Source organism: Engystomops pustulosus, chromosome 3 (genome assembly GCF_040894005.1).
Source record: "Engystomops pustulosus chromosome 3, aEngPut4.maternal, whole genome shotgun sequence".
Classification (NCBI taxonomy): domain Eukaryota; kingdom Metazoa; phylum Chordata; class Amphibia; order Anura; family Leptodactylidae; genus Engystomops; species Engystomops pustulosus.
In genome coordinates this window covers 109,115,356-109,138,444 of record NC_092413.1, presented here as the reverse complement: position 1 = coordinate 109,138,444, position 23,089 = coordinate 109,115,356, and the positions used below count along the sequence as shown (strand labels likewise).

The window sequence follows — 23,089 nt, the reverse complement described above, 5'->3', positions numbered from 1 at the left end:
ACCGCGGTATTAACACTTTTTAAACTCTAGAGCAGGAGAGGCTTCGGCGCTATTTCCTATGTAGGCGCACGCAGCGCCGAAGCCTGTTCTGGTCTAGAGTTTAAAAAGTGTTAAAACCGCAATACCGCGGTTTATAAGACTAACGAAAGTAAGTACCGGCACCAGCTCACCCTGAGCTGGTGCTCGGTACTAACAGCTTACCCCTGCCATTCTAAATGGTAGGTTTCCTTTAAGGCTGAATTTACACCACCATAGGCCGGCAATGCTATGGAGAGGGGAGGGGTCACCACTCCTCTTCTCCATGGCGTTGAACGTATGGGCATAGGTTTGTGTGAATGTAGCCTAAGAGAGAGAAACAGATCTTAAAAATTAACATTTCATTTATTTTAAAAACGTTCTATATTAGCCAGAAAGTACTGTCACTTACTACTGATCAATAGAAACTTACTACACATCGCAAAGTGGTCACCAGATCTTTTTATAGGGCAAAATTATATATATATATATATATATATATATATATATATATATATATATATATATATATATATATATATATTTATTTTTTTTTTTTCATACATTTCAGGCACTATTATTATTGATATTTGACGTTAACTGGCTCACTAGATTAGTAAAGTAGTTAGGTCAATCCATGGATCTTGTAGTGTGCACATTTCTTTTATTTATGTCTCATTTATAAAGGGAACATAATGCAGAACATGGGTCCCCAACCATCGTACGTTAGAACCGCTGATGGCAGTAGACTTTACAGGATTAAGTCACTACTCTGTTGCCATATTATGGAAGACTTTTCCCTGTATTATGCACCCTACAGTACATGAAAACCATGTATAACAAATCTGTAGCTACACATTACAGTAAAATACGAAATTGCGCTCATTAAACATGTCAAACTGTTCATACTTTTTAGAGTCAATAAACATTGTATTATAATGTATATAAACATAATGTATTATAAACAACAATTATAGTCTGAAAACAGCTGTAAAACAATTAATACAGTTAAGCTGAGCCTCAGCGATAGAGGACTGGCTAAATGAACTACCATATAGGTTAAAATAAGCCAAAAACTTAAAGGCAACTCGTAAGTCATGTACAATGTATCATATCCTGGATATAAACATATCAACATCTAAACTCACCTGGTATTCTGGACATTTGCTGGCAGAGATCTACATTAAGTGTGGATGCCCTCTGTAAAAGATAACCCCAGGAGTGCATTTGGACTTCATATCCTAACAAAATATCAGGATCATACCTGTGTGAAAAGGGAATGACAAGGTAAAAGGCAGGCAGTTAAAGGGGTTTTCCTGAGGTTGAAAAACATGGCCGATTTCTACCAAAACCCGCGCCACACCATGAGCACGTTTTTGGCCTTTCCTGAAGGACTATTTACAGTACTTGGGCACTGATGACTCTATGCTTGACTGTATAGATTCAGGGTCCTTAGGCAGTGCTACTGGCTGAATCTCTTGTATCATAACATTTCTTATTTAAATTTCCTTGGCTGGCCTAGGCATTCTGTCAGGGTTTGTGTATTGAGTCTGGACTGTTTAACATTGTCATGGATTTGTTTGTCATATCTATCTCACTCGTTTTAATTTTCCTTGCCCTTTCATTCTGGAGACTTCTTTGCGATATTTTGCAGTGGATTGAGACATTTCTACAACATTTGACAAAAAGGTTGCCAAAAAACAGCACACTTTAATCCACAGATCCTGGGCTAAATCTACAGACTATACACACACCACACTGAACTATGTTAAACATATATTAGTTGCACCTCATGCTTAAGACTCCAGCTTATCTGCTGTGGACACAATACCCAGATCTTGGCAATAGAGAAACAGGGAATGGATATGTTTAATATATCCAGGAGGATGCCAATATTAGAATCAGATTTTAATGTATGCAACAAAATTTCTGTAACGAGATGCAATGAGTCATGACTCAAATTCTCAGTTTGAGCAAGTCGTCTCTTTCCAATGCCACTGCATTCTGACTTGTTTAAAGAATTAGATAGCCCTACATCTTTAAGATCCAATACAGCATGTCAGGCATTATCCCTTAGCTGTGCTATAAGGTTTTGGGTTGCCAACTATACATATATAGCAAATTATTTGGAGCAGTAGGTTTCCAAAAATATATTGGGGGGAATTTATTACTGCACAGTGTGTACATTCCTTCACCTGAGCACAACGCGCTGAATATACCAATACTCTCACCAGCCCAGGTATAGGTTGACATATATTGCCCAATGCCACACCCATGAGCTAGTGGAAGAACTGTTCACAAACCATTATTGTTTCTGCTAAAACATGAATTATAATGGCAGTGCCAGATAAGTATCACCACTCCATGTCTCAAGGGTATTGGACCCCATGGGTGTAACAGTAGGGGGAATAATATACTTTCTTTATAATCATAGGCAACTGCCAAGACGCCACTGATGGTTATGTGAATTCTACCTTAAGAAATGTCCATTTCCTACAGATGGGACCAGCTTTATAGAAGTGAATTTCCCATAAACAGATATTTGTTTCTCCTAGGATGAGAACAGGGTATACCTTCTGACTAAGCCGATTACATGTTCAAAAAGGTCCTTCTCATCTGTGGCATATGTTGTTTGAAAACCTGTAAGTCCAGATCTGTTCAGCAAGGGGCTTCTGAAATCTAAGGAAAATGAATACAGGGAAAATACACATTAGAAAATTAGTTTAGGGTTTATATGGAAAGATTGGCATGTGATATCTGCTAAAATGCTGATGACAGTAGAAATTAAAATAATTTCTATCCATTTAGACAAGGCTAGCACACAGCAAAAAAACAAAAAAAAAACAATGTGCATGAACATATATATTATTTTCTGTAAGTGACTGCCTTCCAGTTGTGTAATAACCAACAATCTAAGACACTCCTTTCTGAAACTCATGATAAATGTTGATGCACAACATTGACTACTAAAGGGTAATGCAATAATAAAATTGTTATGAATACAATGTAAAAGAAGAATTTAATCCCCACACAACATAATCAACACAGATCGTATTCCTTACACAAGACTTTAAACAAATGATTGTTAAAGTCCATATAAGGGAACCAGCATTTAGAGATGTGTTCCCAAGGGAAGCGAGTGGTACAATAGGAAATCCAAGCCTATCTTAGTAATAAAGTACCTGCACCGCCATACCTGCACCGCACCTGCCATACAAATAATGGGGCACATTTACTTACCCGCTCCGGAGGAGATCCCGAAAGTCTGACGACGACTACTCAAGAAGATCGTATGCCCGATATCCTGTGTCGCTTCCCCTCTCAGGTACGCCGGAGTTCACCATCTTTTTCCTGGTGTATGTAAGTGCATTGGCTTGCGACACAATTTTTAAGTAAAATCGCACGCTCTGTCTGAATCCGTCGGATCGTCCGATGCCCCCCCCCCCCCGATTTCTGATGCATGAAAGGGGGAGCCAAAGCGCCAAAATCCGATAGTGTGCAACACGATCTAAATACCTGTCCGAGTGGTGCGATCACCGAAAACGCCGGAACACCCGACGGAAACGCGGCTGCGGAACCCTTAGTAAATAAGCCCTGTTAGGTCCTCTTCCGATCGATGTTACATACTACGTACTGCCCCGGATGCACATTTCAGTCCTTGAAAAGTTTTGTAATAGGCAGATAGGAAGCAGTTGAAATGTGGCCAAAACAGCAAAGGTTTGTGGGTTTTAAAAACTGATTGTTAATGGCCACAGGACTAAATAGCCGTTTTACCCACAAAATCATGAGATCATTAATAATAAATATGAAAACCACAACAATCTGTGCTCAAATCATATGCGCTACTACTTTCCAGGTGATCTCCTACAGACACCACATATTCTGGAATAGAATAAACTTGCATCAGAGCAATCTGACTACATCATTCATAAGTTGCCCACAACTTCAGCAGTTTTTGCCAGAAATAGCAAATTATGGCAGTTTGTGCAGGAGCAGGAAAAAGTGCAGAAACTGCAGATGGAGGACGGTCGTAAAGGAGTTAAAAAACTCTATAACCTATATAATCTCTGACAGCCCACGGGTTATGATATTATTAAATGTTTGTATACAAGTGGTGGAGCAGTATAAGATATGTATGTACCTTTATCAGCAGATGTTTCTTTTGCAATTACAATGGCACCAGTCAATTCTTTCTTGTCAGAGCCTGAAAGTGGATAGTCTGATGACAGACAGTAAAAAAGGGCACATATGGGGTCAAATTCAGGATCTGGCTCCAAGTCTCGTCGAGTTCTTGCATGTAACTCCATGCACATTAGTGTCAGGTGCTGAACCTGCAACAAGCATGGACACAAATTATTACTCCACATCTTCAAGGTTCTTTGACACAAAGTGTGAAAAAAAAAAATTATCAAGATAAAAAAAAAAAGGATGATTTTATATTAGATTTTGTTCAGTGTTTTACTTTTTTCAAGCAAGTTTTGCACCAGACATTCACCTGTATTAACTCACATAGAAAAAAAAAAATTATGAATGAAGTCTTTGAAATTTTCTATATCAATGCAAAAGAGATAAATTGGGATTTTTGTACTTGCCATATAATCCATTTCTCGTTGCTACATTGGGGGATACTGGCCCTATGGGTGTAGGTCCAGCTGCGGGGGGGCTTACAGGTAGAAAAAAAGGTGTTGGCTTTGCCTCAGTGGGCTATACCCACATCATATGAAAATAAAAAAATGGTACCAACATGTCCTGAATCAGGAAAAAACACAGCAGGTGCCCAGGAAATGGACACAACATGAAGCAAAAGCTGAGATCTATGTCCCCCAATGTAGCAAAGAGAAAAAGATTTTATGCAGAGTACAAAATTCTAACATTGGGGAACACATCACCAAGGGACATCCTAGAGACATTCGTAATAGAGGGGAAAATGACGCCGTTGTGCACAACCTAGAGCCTAGCTTTAATTTTATAAACAGGGAGTATCTTGCACAGAGCTGGTAGCCTCTGGGCTTCTTAGGATAAGGGATCCAGGGGGTCAGAGCTCGATCCTTTTCAGTTGTATACAGAATGCAGAGTCACACAACGTTTGTGTCTACCTCTTGAAGAAGAATATGGGTTTGGGCACACCATAGATTGTGACAGTGTTGCAAGGTCTTCCACTGCACAGGTCAGGGACACCAGCCAGACAGTGAGAACCACATAATATCACTGAGCACAGATGAGGTCAGGCTGACCATATGGTAGCCTTTTGTTGCAGCAGCTGCAAATAAAATGCTTTGCCACCCTAGATGGATCCTGGGTCCTGTTGGTGTCTTCCAAAGAAGAAGATATGATGGTGAGGGGAGGAAAGGGACCAATAAAAAAGAGCCCCCCTCCTCTGCAGCAGAAGACACCATTAGGTAAGGAAAGGGAGAAGAGAGCGAGGAAGAAAAAAAAAAGAGAAGATTAAGAAATGCTCAAGTGGGCCCAAGGGACCCCATCAAACCCAGAAAGGGACTTGGATGAATGGCACTTACTTCTCCATGTCTTTTGTTGCTGTGGGTTACCCCCCTCAGTGACCTTGCACCATAGTGGGGCACTGGGTGACCAGCAAATAAGGCACCAGCAGGGAGAAGTGGCAGTGTTTTTAACCATGCAGATGTCTGCCTTGCTACAATCTGCCCTGGTGCAAAAGCTAATCTTTTGCACCTCAAAAGGAGAAAAGAGAAATTAACAAAAGGAAAAGCAGCAGACCTGTTTCCAAGTCATGTCTGCCTCCTACAGATACTGAGCTAAAAACTGATCAGCATCGTTGTGTATTTTGTTTTGTGTAAAAAAATCTAATAAAAATAAATATTAAAAAAAAAACTGATCAGCATAAGGCCTGTGGTGAGGGTATAGCCCACTGAGGCAGAGCCAACACCTTTCTTTTCTCCCTGGTGACAATCTCCTAATAGCAGGGTCTATACCCATAGTGCGGTGTCCCCCAATGTTAAAACTATAAATGCACTGGTGTAAAAGTGCAATGGATATTTTTCAATGAACCATAGATTTAAATAATCTTGCAAAAGAAGAGCATGTTGTAATCCTCGAGCTTGAAATACCCACTGACCATACTGGGTCATCGTGCAATGGGATAGGACTTGCCCAAGTTAAAGGGTTAAGTCTTTTACAATGTAAGGGTGTATTTACACGAACATAAGGGGGGCGTATATCTGGCAGGCCGGATATAAATCCCCCATAGGAGGCTATGGCGCCCGGGCTCGGTACGGTGAGCATGTGTGCTCACCATACTGTGCCAAGGCTGCAAAAAAAATAGAGCATACTTTATCTTCGGCAGTAACAGCCATGCAGCTTTATTTTCTATGGAGAGGGGAGGGTTACCAGTTCTCACCCCCCCCCCCCCCATCCAGTACACTGGGCAGGGATACGTTAGTGCAATACACCCTTAAGAACTTCATGATGCCAATATTATTGCACAAACTTTTTGTAGAGTCATTGCCTTGCTGCTACTAATCAAATCCATATCCAGTACACAAAAGGAGGTGAGGAGCCAGGAAATAAATGAGGAAAATATAGAATTAGATCACAATTTTCTTTGTTGCTATCTTCCGCTCTGCTCAGCGTTTATCCACTATAGCTTAAGATCTCACCTCATGCAAGGCCTTTGCATCTTGTAAATTCTGTGCACTGACTTTGAAGCCATAAGAGTTATTTAGAGAGGGACCTTCAATCTGAGAAGATTCTTTTTTAACATCAGCCATAGCAGCAAACTGATTCTATGAATAAAAAACAGAAAGAAAAGCATTAACACACACTGCAACAAAACATTTTAGTATTTTTCCAGGTTACATGTAATTTATACTTGTACTGTATAACACTTACCTTCAACTGAGATGTTAATAGAACTCGTCGCAGTTTATCAGGGTTCGCCCCTCTTCTCTGACTCATAGTTTGATATCTTGCTTCTAGAAGACAAATAGAACATGAATATATCAAAACCTGCACATAAAAACTCACATACTATAAAAAACATTAAGAAATTTACCGTATCTTTCGGACTATAAGGCGCACAAAAAATCCTTTGATTTTCTTAGAAATCAAATGTGCGCCTTATAGTCCAGTGCGCCTTATATATGAACCGTACTTCCAGACAACAGCTGCCCTGAACTGTGCACAGGTCTGCCACCTGCTGGTCATTCATCCTTATAATCTGGCGTGCCTTATATATGAACCTAGACGTTTTAGCAAGCATTTATTGATGGTGCACCTTATTGTCCGAAAAATAGGGCAATGGAAATTGGCTGCATCAGTAGTGTTCTACATTTTGTAGGATCTTAACAGATGCCCCAGAAATAAGTAACAATTAATATTTATAATGCATATAATATAGAAAAAAACGGGTTGTTCCCATTTTATGGCATTTTAACATGGCATATTTTGTGGGTTAAAAAAATGGGAGATGATTTTAAGTAAATCATCCACTTAAGTGAACACACTTCTATGGAGTTTATGCTTTGATATTATCAGCCCCTCGACGATCTACAAAAATGCAAAATACACCAATACAACTAATGCAAACAAGCAAATAAGGTGTAATATACTGCCTTCTATTGACTATAAACTCCCTTAAGGGTCAGGCCTTTTTTTTTTTCAATTTCAGACCCAAAAGTCAAAACAGACAAATGAAAAAAATGCAGATGTGCCATTTTTTTTACAAACTTTTTAGACCATTCACTGTATGCTCCAATTTAAACCCCTTTATTCATGGGGTCAGTAGGATCATCAAGATACAAAATGTATATAGGGCTTTCTTTGTCTTAAAGGGAACCCATCACCATAAATAAATTATGTTATTAATGGCTATACCCACAAGTCACCCATACTTTTTTTTTTTTAAACAGTCCAGCAGCTGCTTTCATGCCAAGACTGACTTTATGATAAAATTATGGATTTTTAAAGAAGGGCAAAAAATGGAAACACAAAAAAAGGGGCATCGGCAGGAAGGGATTAATATTATATTCAAGAAACACTATTATAAAGGTCTTGGCAGGACGATTGTTCATGGACAGTTAGTTGGCTCCATCTGCAGCCATTTTATGGTAAGGGTTGGCTGATGAGGTAAAAGACAGGAGGCTTCACTTCACATAGCAAGAAAGCAGAACCTAATATCCTGTCACCTACACATTACAGAGAACAGTCACGTGGCCAACTCCTTTAAATGCATTATTAAAAAAAAATACCTACCAGATGTCACTGGAGTTAGAGAGATCAAGTCAGGAGATGTGGATGCAATGCTTCTTTCTATGACCGGTGTACTATGTAGGCAAACATGTTTGGATTTGTGCCTTTTTTGCTTCAGTGGAGGAGGGGATGGAGTTGATGCTCTTACTTCGATTTTCATACTCTTCACAGTCTCTTTAAAGTCATCTGCTATGTTCTCATTATGTGAGGATGAAATCATATTCTCCTCGACCCAGTTCTTGCAATCTTCAGGAGAAGGTTTGTGATCTAGACATTCCAGGTTTTGCCAAGGTGTCAACATTGGGGATGCAGGTGATATAGAATCAGACATTTCATTTTCAATATTCCTTTCGCTTGATTCAATATCTACTTCAACATGTGGTGAATCTGGTAAACCACAGTCTGAAACTGGAAGGGAAGGTGGAGGGCTTGCTGTGATGATTTTCAGTTTTCTCCCATCAACTGGGTGATCCTCTGAACTTGCTGGCTGTGCCAATAATATCTGCACCTCTTGAGGAGGTAAACTATTAAATCCAGTGGGTACTGGATCAGTCTTGATATTTGCCTTATCATTTGTCTCTTCAATAAAAGGAACATTACTTGATGTTTTGGAGGATTCATAGAGTTCTTTAGCCTGAAGCCACTGCTGGACCCTCTCGGGAGCAGGAGCACTTTTACAGGGCATGATCACCAGCTTTTTATCATCATCAGGATTCAATTTATGCTTCTCTTGCTCCATGAGCAATCTGTTCATTCGAGTGGGTGACACGGGCCTAGGGTTTTGCGTCATTGCAGAAAAGGCAGTCTTCCATAGCCTTAGGCCCTCCAGTGAAAAATCTCCCTCAAACTCTGGAAGAGTATTTGGTAGTTTTGTCTCAACAGTGAGTATACGGCCTCCTACCTCTCTGCGAAGGAACAAATGGAGAAAAATCATAGGTAAAGTAAGCAGTTAAAATCAACACATACCCTTTGAAGATAGCACCCAAATCAAACGATTATATCTCATGAACCAAGGGAACCCAGAAACACAATTCTGATTTTTGTTTTCAGACGCCTAAGAACCAATATCCACAGTTAAAGTTGCACTAAAAAATGAGTTTCTTATATACACTTCTTAATTTTCGATTGAAAATGTTAACATTGTTTTTTTTCTCATTCTGGAGATATAACAGGTGGAAGTCAGCCCCCCTCCGTCCTGTCAGATTAAAGGGGTATTCCCATCTGGGCATTTAAATTTAATTGAATTAATTTGCCATATGTAAACATTTCTTCAATTGGATGTTATAAAAAAAAATCTTCCTGTGTGAAGATAATTTCTCATAAATGGAGTCATGTTGTCCCTTAGAAACCAGATAGCTTCCTCGGATACGACCACCTCACATTTTGGCAGCGGTGGCCGGACATGCGCTGTTGAGTCCTGCCTGACCACCTGGATTCAGCAATCATTACCACAGGACGGCTGTAGTATATACAGTACTGTAACTCCCAGACATTTCATATACAAAAATTTTTTGTTTCTGTGAGCAATCCCTCCAGCAGAGGTGGTCGTATCCAGGGACACAGTCTTGTTTCTAAGGGACCATATCACTACATTTACGAGAAATTATCTTCTCACGGGAACATTTTTATTAATGACATCTAATTGAAGAAATGTTTATATATGGCAGATTAATGAATGTGGATGTGAATGCCCAGACGAGAATACCCCTTTAAGGAACTGTAGAATACACTGTGCAATGTCCTAAAAAGGAGAATCTCCTTTTAATATAGCATCAGGAATATGTTTCTAGGTGACACCGAAACTAGAAACCGAAATGTAATATATATATTTTTTAAAACAGTTCTAAAACTATAACAGTGGCCAATTCTGTTACACCTAGAAACACAATCCTGATGCAATATTAACCCCTTCCCGCCGCAGCCCTTTTTCGTTTTTGCGTTTTCATTTTTCACTCCCCACATTCCAAAATCTGTAACTTTTTTATTTTTCCATGTACATAGCTGTTTGACGGCTTATTTTCTGCATAACAAATTACACTTCAAAATGGTACAGTAGGGCAGTACATGTGGATTTGACTACTCATACATTACAATGTGTAGCTACAATGTGTAGCTATGTGTAGATAGCACATTGTAATGAATGGGTTAACCCGAAGTAGCTTCGGGTCTTCGTGAGACCCGAGGCTACCATGGCGACGGATCACCGCTCCCCGATGACGTCACGCCCATGCGCCGCCATCTTTTTGAAGCCGCTTTGATGCAGCTTTGCCGGCGGCGATCAGCAGGGAAAACCGATCGCGGGTGTTACCGGTAAGCCTTTGCTGCAATATGCAGCAAAGACTTACCGGCAAAGGAGAGGGCTCAGCCTGCGAGCCCTCTCCATGCAACGGGACCCGGCATGTGACGCACTATTACGTCACATGTAGGTAAGGGGTTAAAATCCAATTGTGCCTCTAGGTGCCATGGTTCAGGAGATGACAATTTAAACTGAGCCACCCTCCAGCTGGTCAGCTGAAGACTGAATGCAAAAGCACATGCACCCTCTACCTACGTCTCTAAATCTGGAAAATTGTGATGGACTGATACATCGATATATTTATAACACTTTTTGGTAAAGGTATACACAATTATTAACAAACTTACTCTATCAAGTTAACGTTCACATTATGAAAAAAACTAAGTAAAAAAAATTGTTATGATATGTGAAGTGGCTCCAAAGAAGAGCAGAACAGAACTGCGACAATTTGATTACCATGGATTTAATGCACTACTGTCTTTCAGGCTCATATATTTGAAGAAAGTTTTTTTTTTAATTGGATACCTCTGTAGAGTGTAGCAAAGCATATTCTATACAGCAAAAAAATATATACCAACACAAAGTGGCCAAGCTGCAGCCAAAAGGATATTCTCTCTGGATCACCATTTACATCCCAGCTATTGTCAGCAAATAGCCGATGTGGAGACTACACATAGATAAGGTATAATGGAACAATATGATCGGTTCTTTGTTTTCAACCACTCTGGTTTTGGCTCACAATAACGGTAAAAAAACAGAGATGCGAACGAACCCCAATATTAGAGCCATATTCTAGAGTAGTGTAGCCTATGTTTTCCTGTATGAATTCACTCTTCTAGCCCTGCAAGTAGAAGTTTGTCGATTTTACATTTTGAGTCCGGTTTTCATCTATGGGATCTTTTGATTATTTTACCACTTTTATTGGTTTTAGTTGAAAGGTAAAAAAAAAGACATAAAATACATACAAATACCATCAGAATCCTGTATAGAAACATGTTCTAAAACATGCATGGCACATAAAGAATTCATTCATTTATTTTAGAAAAAGCATACCTTGGTTTTTCAGGAGCATCAGAAGGATTGCTGAAGAATGGTTCCTGATAAAAAGTTTCCATTAGGTCATGATCCATAAGAGTTGCCATAATTTCTTCCCGGCTTGGTGGGGACATTAAAGGCTTCAAAATATGTACCGGTCGAGGAGTGGCACTGCCATTCTTAGACTGAGATGGAGAACTCATGGATCTTGGAGAGCTATCAGGAGTAGGTGTCAACCCACCATTATGTCTAGATATGTAGAGTTCCAAGTCACCATCTATAAAGTCAACTTCTGGAGAGGAAGCAAGTCCATTAAAAGATGAACTGGAAATTGACTGGTTGCAAGAACCGTGGGCTTTGTCCTTTGTCTCGTTACTTGTATCTGTATGTATCCATTCAGACTGTGCTGAATTGAAGGAGGCATTTCTAAAAAGTTCTTGGCTACCCAGTTTACATTTGTTATTCTCCAAATCTGAAAGCGTTCCCAAGGGTGGATAGTGAAAACTTGGAGCAAGTAACCCATTTTTATATTGGTTTACAAGTGGGTTCCGTTTACTGTTAATGCAAGATTTTGCAAACATGTCAGGGCTGAGGGAGCTCGGTCTCAACAAAAGTTTGTGGTCTGAAGCACTGCAGACAGTTGTGTGTTCAGTTTGTTGGTTCTCCTGCTTTATACGATCATTTTCAAAAATGGTAGAAGGGAAAGGATCGCTCAGAAATTTCTGGGGCAAATTTTGATCAGCACCAATAAACTGGCTTCCTGTATATAAACTACAAAGGCCTGTTTGCCCAACAGCATTGATATCAAAATTATAGTTATGCTCAGGAGACAAACTATCTTCTAAGGAATAACAGCCTTCAAAATCAGGGTCAACAAAAATTGCAGGACTTCCGTCAGACGTCGGACTTTTGATATGGTGATCAGCTTGATTTTTAACTGGAACAGACTTCATATTCTTTGCCACTTTTGGCCTTGTGTTGCGAGGGGCCCTTGGCTTTTTGTTGGATACTGCACATTGAGTTTTTTTATTTGTACACTTCGGTTCAGTCTGAGACAAAGCACTCCCTTTGAGCTTAGGAGTGGGCTCTTCTGAAACTGTTGCCTTTTCTTTTTCTTGCTTTTTGTGAAGCAATTCCTTCAGAACAGCAATTCCACAATGTGCATCCAGAATTCCTTGTGTAGTGCTGGTTTTTATAGTGTTCTGAATGGTTTTCGAGCAAGAAAAGATCTCAGGCAAACAATTTTGGCTAAACTTATGAGGAGTGAACTGTGTTCCGTCAAACAATTCTCCTTTTTGTTGCCAAGTTGCCATTTTGATAGGACTTTTTAAAGAAGTTACTAAAGAACTTCGAGGCAACGGGCTCTCTGAAGAGGACTTTAAATCACTTTGCTTACTCTGCTCTTGGTTACCTGTTAACAGTTGCTGGCTGTTCATTGTGCAAGGCAAAAGTTTAGATTGCAGCTTCTCAAATAACATGGTATCAGGTACAGTTTGGGAGTCTCGTAATTTTACAACAGATGCCAAAAGCCTCTTCTGCACCTCTGTTGGATCCTCCTCTTGGGTAAAAGGAGAACATTTTAAGGTAAATTGTGCATTCTGTATTACCTGAGAAGGGCGACTTATAGAACCTGGGATGATACTTTGAGTTGCATTTGATTCCTTTGTTTGGAACACATTTGGGACAGGTGCTTTTGCACTATTTATCTTAAATGACTCTGTGCCTGGACTTAATGACACAGATGATGAAACATTAGCCTCATTCTGACCAAGAGTGGTGTTCTGAGAGTTACCAGAAGGATTCATGAAATCTTCATTGTTGCTGGAAGATGGAGGCTGTGTAGAGTGAAGATGTCCTGTAGAGAATCCAGACAAAGTAAAGTCTGATAACTGAGAATCGGATATTGGTTTTGTCGTTTCATCTACTTGGATACCAGACTGATCTTGGACTGATGGTTCTGATACCACAGTATCAATATTTATTGTTTTCCTGTCTTTTATTTTTGTATGTTTTCTTGGTGCCTTTTCACTTTTTTTCTGTCTGGGTTTCCCCCTTTGTCTTTTACTATCTTTGACTATTGCAACTTGATTAATTTTGCTTCCTTGCTTGGTTACTAAAGGAGAATTTACAGGAGTCTTTTTTCTGGTTTTGTTTGCTTGGGCTTTTCGTTGTCTTTTTTTTGTACACACTTCACCCTCTGCGTTTCCTACAGTTAAGGAATACGCTTTAAATAGAGGAGTTTCTTCAACAGGACTTTTCTTCAGCTCCTCAGCTTGTGGATCTGTTGGTGACCAGCAACGCGGAGGAGACATATGTATTGGGCTTGGACTTCTTTCAGTAAGAAAGCCTAATTTGGACATAACATCCTTGTAATCTGTGTCACAGTCTTCTGTTTCAATATTATATGACGGCATTGGAGGTGTAAGAAATGTAGCAGTCCTTCTTCTCCGAGGAGGTAGGGGTCTATAAAGGAACTCGCTCTCTATCTTTGGGACCTTTCCAGGCTTTTTCTTAGCAGATTTCGGTTTAGTTTTTCTTTTATTGTTCTTCTTTGGTACTGCAGGGTATAGTGGGTATTTGGTTGCAGGGGAGTCTGGCACTTTGGGCCAGAAATCTTTTAAAGGTGCCATTTTATTATAAATCTTAAGATTCTCATCTGTTAAGATCACATGATCTTCACTAGGATCTAACTTTTCTAGTTTTACCTGCATATTTTTTCTGCCTTTAAACCTGTTAATAATTATATATTTTATAATTACTGGGGGTAACTTGTTAGAAACCTTTCTACGTTTGCGCGACTTTTGAGGATTACCTGCATATTCATTGGCTTCAACAGACTGAGGTAGATCAACGTTTGAATTGCCTGCTCCCACATTTGCCTCCCCATCTTCACCTTCAAAATTGACTTTCCTTTTTGCCCTTAAAGTATACTTATTTCCATAAAGTGCTGATGAAGGGTCAGAATCTGCATTACCTTCTTCAAATTGACATTCAAAGTTATTTACTTCACATGTATTCCTTTGAAATGCCCCATCTTCTATCATGACAGCAATGTCACAGGATGGTACCCTGTCAACATCTGGAGGACTTTTGCTACATGCATTTCCTGGGGCATAGCTGCTGTCTTTTACCGGTTCCATTTCATTTAAATTGACAGAATCCTGGGCATCTGACGAGTCTATATTATCTAGTTTCTCTGAATGCTTGCTGGTCCCACTATTTGCATCATGTATTTTATCTTCCTGAAGGGTGACTTCTGCAGAAACATTTACCTGCTCTTTACTTACAGAGCATTTTATCTTTTTAGCAAGCTTTAACCTTGACGGTTTCTTAGGCTGTTGATTTTTGCAAGCCATTGCTGTGGCCTTTTGTGGCCGATTCAGACAGTTTGAAAGAACAACACTTGGAAAAAATTTGTAATGGGTAGTCGGCTGGTTAACACTGGTCACCTCCCCCTTATGTTCTGGAAATTCTTCATATCGCCCCATCATTTTAATAAGGCTACCTTCGTTATCAACATCAACAGTCCGGTCACAATTTTCAGTTAAGGCTGCATTAGCAAAGCTGTTTGGCGGAATATTACATTTATCGCTTGTGTCGGCAGTTCTTTTAGCTTTGTTGTTACTCAGTTCTGTGAAATTTCGGTGAGTCCTATCTAATGTACCTTCGGTGCAGTGTCTGTTCACATGTAAAAAGGAAGCAGCATCCTTTTCTTTCCTAATGCTGGTGAATTTTCTGCACTGCAGATGTCTATTTACTGAGGAAATCCCGTCCTCATAAACAGTCTTGTCATTTGATGGTATAGAGACAATGTCATTCATCCCTACTTCTTTTTGTAGGATCTCCGAATGAGCAGAATTGTTAAAAGGTACTGGATAATTTATACTGTAAGTGCTATCATTTGTGAAAGTGTGGACGGTGAGTTCAGTTCCCTTTTCCACAGCTGACTGGGAGAGTTCTTCTATAAACCCCTCTTTATTTAACACACGGGGAGATGAAAGGGCACTTGTGTGCTGACACTGGAAAGCAGTTTTGGCAGAAGATTGTGGCTCCAGTGAAGCAACATCTTTGTGAAAGATGGAGGTTTTTATCGACAACTTGCTCTTTGCAATGACCGAAGAGTGGGTAAGGGTGCTTTCATTATTCATGGCATTATCTGAAAAGGAAAAGAATATCATTTAACTTTCATTTAAAAATGTATTAAACGCTTCCAATAAAGTTTAATTGTTGTAGGTAGGAATTATAGGAATTGTAGGAATTACAACTACTGATTACTACCTGGTTTTGGGTTTTGAATTTGTGCTGTGGCAAGCTTGGTTTTCAACAATATTTTATCAATACAGCTAAACCTTTGCTGTGAAAAACTATATATTGTATGTTTTGAGATGGATATTAACATAATACAAAAAGAAAAATGTTCTATTTACCACTGTTTTCATCAGCTGTGCCATCTAACTGAGGTATAGAAAGGTCTGCCAGATACATTTTATTACTACTCCATTCCATTTCATTGTCCGTGGAGTCCTCCTCTTCTGAAGTGCTCTCATTACTGTTCTTGCCAAGGCTGAAACAAAAAAGTTATTTTCAATTCAATGGCACAAACATTACAGATATAATTTACAACAGATTTAAACTATTATGAGAAATATACTAGTCAGAATGTATCTTGTACCTGAAAGTATGTAATATCTTAATTACACCTTAAAGATAATCAATGCAGCTTAGGACTAATGTAGAGCATCCAAAGAGCATCCCCAGAGGTCATAGTGGGCATAGAGGTCTGTCTGTACCTAGAAGTCATCTGTAAGTAGAGTGCCCTTAAGTCGGGGGCCGTCTGTAATTCTAAGCAACTTTTGGTTACTTAACTTGTTTGGAGAGTATTCAAGGGCTAAGCCCTCTCCTTATAAAGCAGATGTTGTGTGTGTTGTTTTTTAAGGTAACGCATTGACTACATAGTTGACTACTTTTTTTCAGCAAATGGACTTCAGAAAAAGATGTAGGTCCCCTACTTAAGGACACCCGACTTACAGGCGACCCCTAGTTACAAATGGACCTCTGCATATTGGTCATTTACTGTACTTTAGCCCCAACCTGCAAGGAGCAGCTGAAACAGTTATCAATGGTGTCTGCAATTAAGCTTTATTGTTAATCCTGGTTTTATGACAATCCAACATTTTAAAATCCAATTGTCACAGAGACCAAAAAAATTCTGGCTGGGATTACAATGATAAAATATACAGTTCCGACTTACAAACTCAACTTAAGAACAAACCTACAGAACCTATCTTGTACGTAACCTGGGGACTGCCTGTATACCACAAAATATAAATACAAAATCCACAATATTACATAGCTCTATAATAATAAGAGACAGCTTTTCGAGGTACAGTAGTTGCATTCTGTGGGTATATTTCCCCATCTACAGATGACATTTAGAGAAATAAAAAGGAAAGGGTTATCCATTTAACTAAGTTGTTGTCCAAAAATATCTAAAAATGTTCTCAAGACAGTATTTACCTCTAACTAATCACAGGCATGCCCGTAGTGTCTTTTTGATACATGTCGTTGTCTCCTTCGCTCTATAGCAAGAATGACGTTGACACAGCAGAGTACTCTCTGCTATCCTCGAGCCCTCTCTCTCCATCCTACCTCTGTGGTGATGTGCTTCTTACAGTACTTCAAGAAGAGCTCTGTATACTAATTTCCTCTGGACATGCTGTAATAGATAGTTTCTGTCATCGGTACAAAAAAAAAAAAAATTCTACTTTTTTCCCCACTATGCTTTAATTCTTTTAGGCAAAATTGGAAAGAAAAAAAAATTGTTGGACCAAGGAAAAAAAAAATCCCACCGAAGAATCCTATTTAAGGGGCAGCTTAATGGAAATCTATCACTCAAAATCAACACCCAAAACAAAGATTACTTGGATAAGTAAAGAGATGTCCTGCAAGAAATCAAACAATGCCTACTTTATCAATTTCCCTGTTCAGCACGCCACTGAAAAAACTAATTTTAAAACATGTATATCAATATGAAGTGCTTTGGGGGTCTATTAACAGAGCCCCTCCAGGCTTCAGCTCCAGGGAATAATCATTGCCCTTCGCCACACTTCAGCACATTGGTTCCTCACACTGCCTGCTCTTGCCGACGTCACTCCTGCACAACCCACCTTTGACAAAGGCAATGCAACTCTGAAGACACGGGAGTGAAAGTTGTGCTGCACAGGCGTGGGAGTTGAGGAGAAGAGCATTGATGTCGCCAATACCAGACAGGATGAATGAATTGCAGAGGGGGCGTTAATTATGCCCTGAAGCATGTTGAAGCTACCCAAAGCTTTTCAGATTTATTTGCATATATATTTATAATTTTAAAACTTTTTTTTACACATTGTGATATATCAATAAAATAGGTATGGTAAGATTGTTAAAGAGATAGATCTGAAAGAATGTAATCTTAGTTTGGTGGGGGAGAGCATTTTGTGATAGTGATAGATTTCCTTTGAGACAGGGTAACATTTTGAAAATATTAAATAGTTTTTACTGTATGATAGCTTTTCAGAATGTGGTTTAATTTACAGATACATTCAGGCCGAGGCCAAGGAAGAACAGAGGATTTCTCTTGAATACATACTTTCTTTTACCATCATGCTCTTCCAGGTTGCAGTCCCATCTCTGGGACATTAATATGCTAAGTTCCATCTCCTCTTTCTCCACCTGTGGTTCATTCTCCTCATCATCACTATTCTGCATGGCATTACACCTTGCAGACAAACTATGCTGTGATATCCGCCTGGAAAGATCTCCTTGATACCCATCATCTTCTAGACCAGCTAGCAATTTTATCATGGCTTGATCTTGACTGCTGTCCACTGTGAAGATGAAAAGAAAACTTTTCATTGATCTTCAAGTATACAAAGCAAACAGCACAACTACTGTACAAAATAGTAATAAACATTAAAAAATATTGGCATATTAAGAAAAAAAAAACCCAGTAAGGGCTTATTGTTATTATGTGGAGTCACGTGGTATATTATGACATTTCTGTAAATCTGAACTGAAACGTATGACATGCACTTGCAAACTGCATAGCTTGTATTTTATAGGGTATTTCCGTACATTCTCTAATATAACCGAACGCACCTCATTTTACCACCAAAGACCAGGACTGATAGAGACAGGTTGGACTTGTATCTGTGAACTGGTGTATTTTTGTTAATAACAGTGAATTAGAGAATGTGTTATTTTGTTATCCTGAGTACATATAAGAAACTTGTCTTCATGGGAATACACATTAAAGTTTGTCGAAGTGAGTCATTATTTAAAGTTCAGGCTTGATACAAAATTGATGACGTTCTGTATGATATAGGTGTCAACTTTTGATCATTCAAGTACATTCTAATTGATTTAAATTATTAGAACTAACTACTTGTTTCCTTAACCATCTAACACTTTCTGTGATAGTCAACTGGCTGCATGCATGAGTAAAAATCTACCTGCAGGACCCACGCAGGCTTCTTTGAATGCAAATTTAGAACAGAGAGACTTGCAGAAGGCATAATGTTGACATGTGTAAGCTGAATACTAATGGCTAGGCACTGCAGACGGACATTTCACAGCATGAGATAAGAGACCCATCAGGGTCAGCGCCTTTAAGAAACATTAATGAATTATATGGTGGATGTTTGTAAAATCTTGTTTTGAAACATTTTGAGGAAAATGTCATTAAGAGAGGCTTTTATTGAAGACACTAATGTTGCACTGCTTACTCAATGGCAGACAGAACGGATGCTGTGAAATCAGTAATAATCAATCATGTAACTGTAGCTCCTTGATCTGGTGTCTGCAGCTTCCATAGCTTATCGCTCTCTGGCTTTTTAGACCCCGGCAAGCGAAAAAAAAAAAGGAAATAAAGCTCTTTAAAACATAAATAATTCTTCATTCGACTGTCCTACTGCTAAGGGTTTGATACAATTTAGCTTGGTTGAGCTCAAATATAGCAATCTCCTGGGTGGTCGGCATATCTAGCAAACTTCAAAGAGCACTGGAAATCAATTTATGGGATTTTAGGATACTGCATTCCCAAACGGATTCATTAATCTTGTGTACATTTAGTGCAAATCCTTACCATATAATCCCAACTGGCAACAATATTTTACATTAAAAAAAATGACATAAAAAATTACAGCATGTGTTAAAATGTAACCAAGGCATCAATACTGGAATGTTAACAGCACCCTTATGTGTAGCGATTGAATCTTACCTACAAATGAGATACAGTCATTCCATTTGATTTTCATACAAATCCATACAAACCAAACATAAACCCCACCTTTTACTTTTTTTTCAGAGGCAAGCAGAGTTTGCAATAATGCCTATCCAAACATTACATACAATTTTACTTTGAAAAATGGCTAATGCGTATTAATATGTGCGAGACTTGCCCCTGCACATGCAGAGGCTGCGCAAGGATTGCAGAGCAATTATACTGGTGCAGATCTGAAACATCTAGTAACATTCCTTGTACTGTGTGAATGGTACACAGCGTGTGACTCTGCGTTCACATGCAGCATTTGACTTGAGCCTTGAAAAGTCATTGAAAGGTTACAGGGAGAGGCTTCTTCTTGTTCCTGGTCTCAAATGTTTCAGTGGAAATGCATCTATTTGGCCAAGTCTCTGGGAGTGAAGGGCTGAAATAGCGGGGACTGATAAGGCCGTTTCTGGGGTCCATAAATGATAAGACCATTATTTGACACAGTGTCCAGCTACATACTCTGCTGACAATCCTTATGGCTTATTTCTCTTCTATGGCTTATATTACCTATGGCTATGTGATCAATAAATATATACTGGAGTACTCCATGGTTACCAAAGGTGTGTGCACTGAGTGTTTATAGAAGGTGCTCTGGGAGGACACGAGGGATATAAAGCGGAACTTAGCCGCACACCCACCCAATGAGAAGGAAAATTATTTGGTCATCTAGAGTCTTGTTATCACAGATTGGACTGATATCATATGTTGTGTGGGGAATACTGATGTACTGTACCCTATCGATCTCAATATCAGTAGGGCTACATTCAGACAGCCGTTGCCCGAGATACCGTAGCACAGCTGGCACATGGGGGCGCACGGGGAGAGGAGGAGGAGGTGAGCACCGCTCACCCCTGCCTCTCTCCATGGGAATATATTGCGCTTGGCGCTGTATTCCGTCGAAAGATATGACATGGCCTATCTTTCTACGGGGCCGTATATACGTCCCCCATACGTTCTTCTGAATGTAGCCTAAGATGCATCACTGCATATTTTGTATTTCTCCCCAGCTAAAACACTCCAAGAACACTATAAGGGGTATTTTCACTCTACCTGAAGAAAAGTCTAATACACCCTCTGCTCACAAGTATAGATAAAATGGGAAGCAGATGAAAATAGGTTAATATTCAAAAGAAAGAAAGCAGATGACCCTGGTACCAGAACAATATAGGTGGCATTTATACTCTAACTCATACACCAACTTCTTAGGCACTTACAATCCATCAAAATTTGCGAAACATGGAAAACATTACATCAGTCCCTTACTTGCAATCGTACCCCTAAAAAGCCGTTTTTAAGGTGCCAAAAAATGTCACTTAAAGGGGCATTCCCACAAAGACAAGATTCTTAAATGTACTCAGCATAACAAAATAACACATTCTCTAATTCAATAATTATTATTCAGTTAATTCCAACCTGTCTCTATCAGTCTTGGTGTATACAATTTCACAATTTCAATTGCCCCTAGTTTCCGACGCTAGATCTTCTGACTTTAGGGTTGACAGCCATTCTGCCTGACGCTTTATGAGCTTTTATCTTCCTCTGCTCCCTGTAATTGCCCCTCCCCCACATTCCAGGAGGAGGTCAGACACTGACTTCCTGCTAGCATGTACACATCATGAGGAGAGCTACAAGCTACAGGAAGATAAGTTCTTTATGCAGGGCAGATGGGGGAGGTATATAGTACAGCTGACAGTATGTAATGGCTGTGATAGCAGAGGGGTGAAAGTCATGTGTAATATGCATCTCATGGATCTCTACATCTTTCACCTCTGATCTGTCTCATTTCTCTTTCTAAGTGTCAGATACTAGTGAAATGTTCAGAAGGTAAATCAAAGTGTATATAACCCTTGTACTGTGATAATCTAACCACATTGTTACCACACAGAACTACAGGGATCATAATTTGTCTGCTTAGAGAGCCCACACTTTGAAATCTTACACTGACCAATAAAACGGTAAATAAAAATGTAAAGTAGGGGGTTAAAATGATCTTTATTGTGTAAACATCACTAGGGGGTTGAAAATTGAGAATTTTCTTTCGTGGGCAAACTCCTTTATGAGCAAATATCAAAGGTGATAGAACCTGATCAATGAGCTGTTGCCACCACTCGGACCCCCATAGTAACCAAAATGGTTTAGAGTGAGACAACATTCATGTAACGAATATTTGCATTTACACCTAAACACTTGCATTCAGGATGTAGCAACACGTTTTTCCTTGTTAAAATAGCATAATGTAGCAGAAGCTTAGTCCATAAGACCTATCCATATACCCTCAAAGACAAAGCACTGTAATAGTGCACCTACAAGGATGGACAACACATGAATACTTACAGAAGATAGGAGATTGACTCAACCTTTGAGGCATAGGTTGGAAGCATTGACTTGTTTCCATGATGTTTAAAATGGCTTCTTCATCAATCACAGCATCTGTACAATCTTTATCTGTGCATGGCTCCATTTCTGATGAAGGAAAGCATGTTATATCAATTTTACGTGTGAAGTTTTTAATAGGAGGAGTATTAAAAATGATGTGCTTTCGTTTGAAATCATCAAAAATATTAAGTAGTAGAAGGTCTTACTTTCCTGCAGATCTCTGTGCACCTCTACTAAGTTAGAGGGTGTGGAAGGAATGGATAAGTCCAACTGTGAATGCAATGTTAGCTCCGGGGCAAAATCTTCTGACATGCTGCTGGAGTCCATCGAGTGTGACAGAGTCCTGTTTGTATGAAATCATAAGAAAATAAACATTAAAAAATTTATAATAGAGAAAATACAAAAGATAAATAAATGTCCTTGTACTAAGCACTTGGAAATGGTCTGGTCAAGGATACGTGGAATGAAGGTGCCATCTCTATTTAGACATAAAAACTGTTGCAGATGCTTGTGGTTGTTGGCGAATCTACAGATTTTCCCTAGCGGTGGTCTGTCTGGGCAGTCTGGAGTCTGTTAGCAGGGGCAGATTGATACTGCCATGGGCCCTGGGCTGTTTGAATATTATTGCTTTTACAAGTCTGGAATCCACTTTCTACTTATGGTACTATAATAAAGCTTGCAGTTTCAGCTTCAAAGGCCCCGAAATGGTTGTGGATATCTGTTTTGAGAGCAGAAACAGATTTATGCGGATTTGTTGGGTGAAGGTCCTTCCCAGTATAAAAATTTGATCGGTGGTTGGGGTGCCATGGGCCCGGGGCTACCACCCAAACCGCCTA

The 23,089-nt window shown here is 39.4% G+C and overlaps 1 protein-coding gene across 4 annotated transcripts in view; it reads right to left on the bottom strand.

Moving 5' to 3' along the window:
* The window catches only part of REV3L (REV3 like, DNA directed polymerase zeta catalytic subunit), a 109,798-nt gene that overhangs the window by 31,449 nt on the left and 55,260 nt on the right, over positions 1-23,089 (bottom strand). For 3 of the 4 annotated variants that reach the window (XM_072141773.1, XM_072141772.1, XM_072141771.1), the window contains exons 9-19: positions 22,460-22,596; positions 22,212-22,340; positions 18,198-18,435; positions 15,997-16,133; positions 11,588-15,725; positions 8,242-9,143; positions 6,880-6,962; positions 6,648-6,773; positions 4,157-4,346; positions 2,589-2,694; positions 1,164-1,279 (exon numbers count right to left, since the gene is read on the bottom strand). In XM_072141773.1, the coding sequence (XP_071997874.1) occupies positions 1,164-1,279; positions 2,589-2,694; positions 4,157-4,346; positions 6,648-6,773; positions 6,880-6,962; positions 8,242-9,143; positions 11,588-15,725; positions 15,997-16,133; positions 18,198-18,435; positions 22,212-22,340; positions 22,460-22,596 (6,302 nt within the window). Of the gene's footprint in view, positions 1-1,163; positions 1,280-2,588; positions 2,695-4,156; positions 4,347-6,647; positions 6,774-6,879; positions 6,963-8,241; positions 9,144-11,587; positions 15,726-15,996; positions 16,134-17,086; positions 17,232-18,197; positions 18,436-22,211; positions 22,341-22,459; positions 22,597-23,089 lie in introns of those variants that run through there. The other variant, XM_072141774.1, reaches the window with a different exon arrangement.